The 1,843-nt window shown below is 39.5% G+C and overlaps 1 protein-coding gene across 1 annotated transcript; it reads left to right on the forward strand.

Moving 5' to 3' along the window:
• Window positions 1-9: 9 nt before the first annotated feature.
• LOC111663464 (DEP domain-containing protein 1A-like) lies at window positions 10-1,824 on the forward strand. Its single transcript, XM_023417676.2, has 4 exons — window positions 10-79; window positions 318-448; window positions 1,092-1,139; window positions 1,498-1,824. The coding sequence occupies exons 2-4, from the start codon at window positions 400-402 to the stop codon at window positions 1,728-1,730; spliced, it is 330 nt and encodes a 109-aa protein (XP_023273444.1). The 5' UTR covers window positions 10-79; window positions 318-399; the 3' UTR covers window positions 1,731-1,824.
• Window positions 1,825-1,843: the final 19 nt, after the last annotated feature.

Consider the following 1,843-nt stretch of genomic DNA (forward strand, 5'->3'; position numbering starts at 1 on the left):
CAGGAGAGCAGCAGCTGCTGAGACGAGAGCTGACAGTAGAAGACGAACAGGACATCTGGAGAGACATCACCCTGACCCAGTATATATGCATACATTGAGCTGAAAGCCTTTTTACTTTTTCTGTTACATACACCTTTACTGCATGGCTTATTTTATTTTTCATGTTGAAATCACAAGTATGTTCTTATCCTTAGATTACCTGTAGAATAATGAAGGAGAGCAAATCTGGCCTAAGACACGAGCAATGACTGATGTCCAGAAAGTAGATGAATAGGACGATTTTCTTGTCTAACTAATGCTTATGTGTTGTGTTTCAGCCTGCAGAGGATTCTAGGTGTTGCATCTCTTGATGAGGTTTTAAACCAGCGTTACGTAAACCCACAGAACATCATCCATAATATGACCAAAGTCAACAAGCATGGAGTGGTCACGCTGGATGACAAGACCAGTAGGTTTATAAATTTGCAAAATAACATTCACATCAGCATCCAGCAAGCCTAAAAAATCATCATAAAGTGCGATGGTAGTTAAAGGTCCCATATTTGACACTTTTCTGGTGTTGTATTTGAAGTGTTGAGATATATAAGAAGATATATTTGTGGTTTTAAGAACCAAAAACCATCTCAATGTAGTTTTACACATTCTCTCCCAGGCTTCTCTCTGGAGCTCTAGTAACATGTTGGCAAGCAAATCAGAAGAGAGGCTCTGAGTCTCTCTTCTGATTGTCTGACTATTTTCTGAGTGATCGAAAAAAAACTATAGCAGATTTCAGGGAAACACTCAGAGACACCAAATCCTGCAAGGCTGGATGGTGGGTCGAGGTGAGCAGAGCTTGGGGTATGGCTGTGAGTGATGACATCACAAAGTTACAGAAGTCCTGATGGCTTGTTTCAATACTTTTTAAAACAGTATTAATATAGCTTTATGATAAAAAAAAAAAAAAGACATGGGAATCCCACTTTATAAAATATGAGACATTTAACTTTGTCTTCCTCACAAATATGAGCGTTTGACCACATGCCTTAGACTATTGGAAACAGTACAATATACAGTAACTGGTGACCAGTCTAATCTGTCAGTTATCTCTCTAGATGACCTTCCACACTGGGTTTTGTCTGCCATGAAGAGCCTGGCCAACTGTGAGTAGCAAACTACAGATGCCTCTGCATGTCCTGCATGAACATTGCTAAGAATTGTTGCTAACAGTTGGGAAAAATGTTTTTTCCTATTTGATGCATACTTTTCCAACGCCTACATTTTGACATAAATGCCTTTGGAGAACTTTACATGCTGCAGTTTCTTCTAGGAATCCCTGAATGCAACATTCAGTAAAATAAGCACTTTGATATTTTGAATTCTCTGCGAAGTTAGAAAATGAAAACTTCTACATACTCGTACATACTTTGTCTTGGGTTTATGAATGTAATTTGAGAAGTGTAAGCTTTATAATATCCTTCACTCTCATGATAGCTGCAGTATCCTGCTGTTAATTTCCAGGGCCAAAGTACGACAGCGCACAGCCGTCATATCCCGGCTTTGAGAGAGATGTCTTCAAAACAGTGTCTGATTACTTCTACAGCCTTCCACAGCCGTTACTCACATACGAACTGTATGAACTGTTTATCAACGTCCTAGGTAAGTGGGCTACTTCCTGTTACTCCCAACCAATAAAAAAAGCAGCTAACTCGATGTCCTTTGTAGAAGCCACTTGTTGTGTTACAGGGAAATGATGCTCAAACAGAAATTTCAGGATCTTGTTTTGTCAGTCATGTTGACATTCTGTTTCCAGTAAGTGGTTGTCTGGTTTGACCTCTAACAGTGCCTTTTGACCCCTAACAGAGGT

Source organism: Seriola lalandi, unplaced genomic scaffold (assembly GCF_002814215.2).
Source record: "Seriola lalandi dorsalis isolate HSWRI2012SDOR001 ecotype SW California unplaced genomic scaffold, Sedor1 jcf7180002001019, whole genome shotgun sequence".
In the NCBI taxonomy this organism is placed as follows: domain Eukaryota; kingdom Metazoa; phylum Chordata; class Actinopteri; order Carangiformes; family Carangidae; genus Seriola; species Seriola lalandi.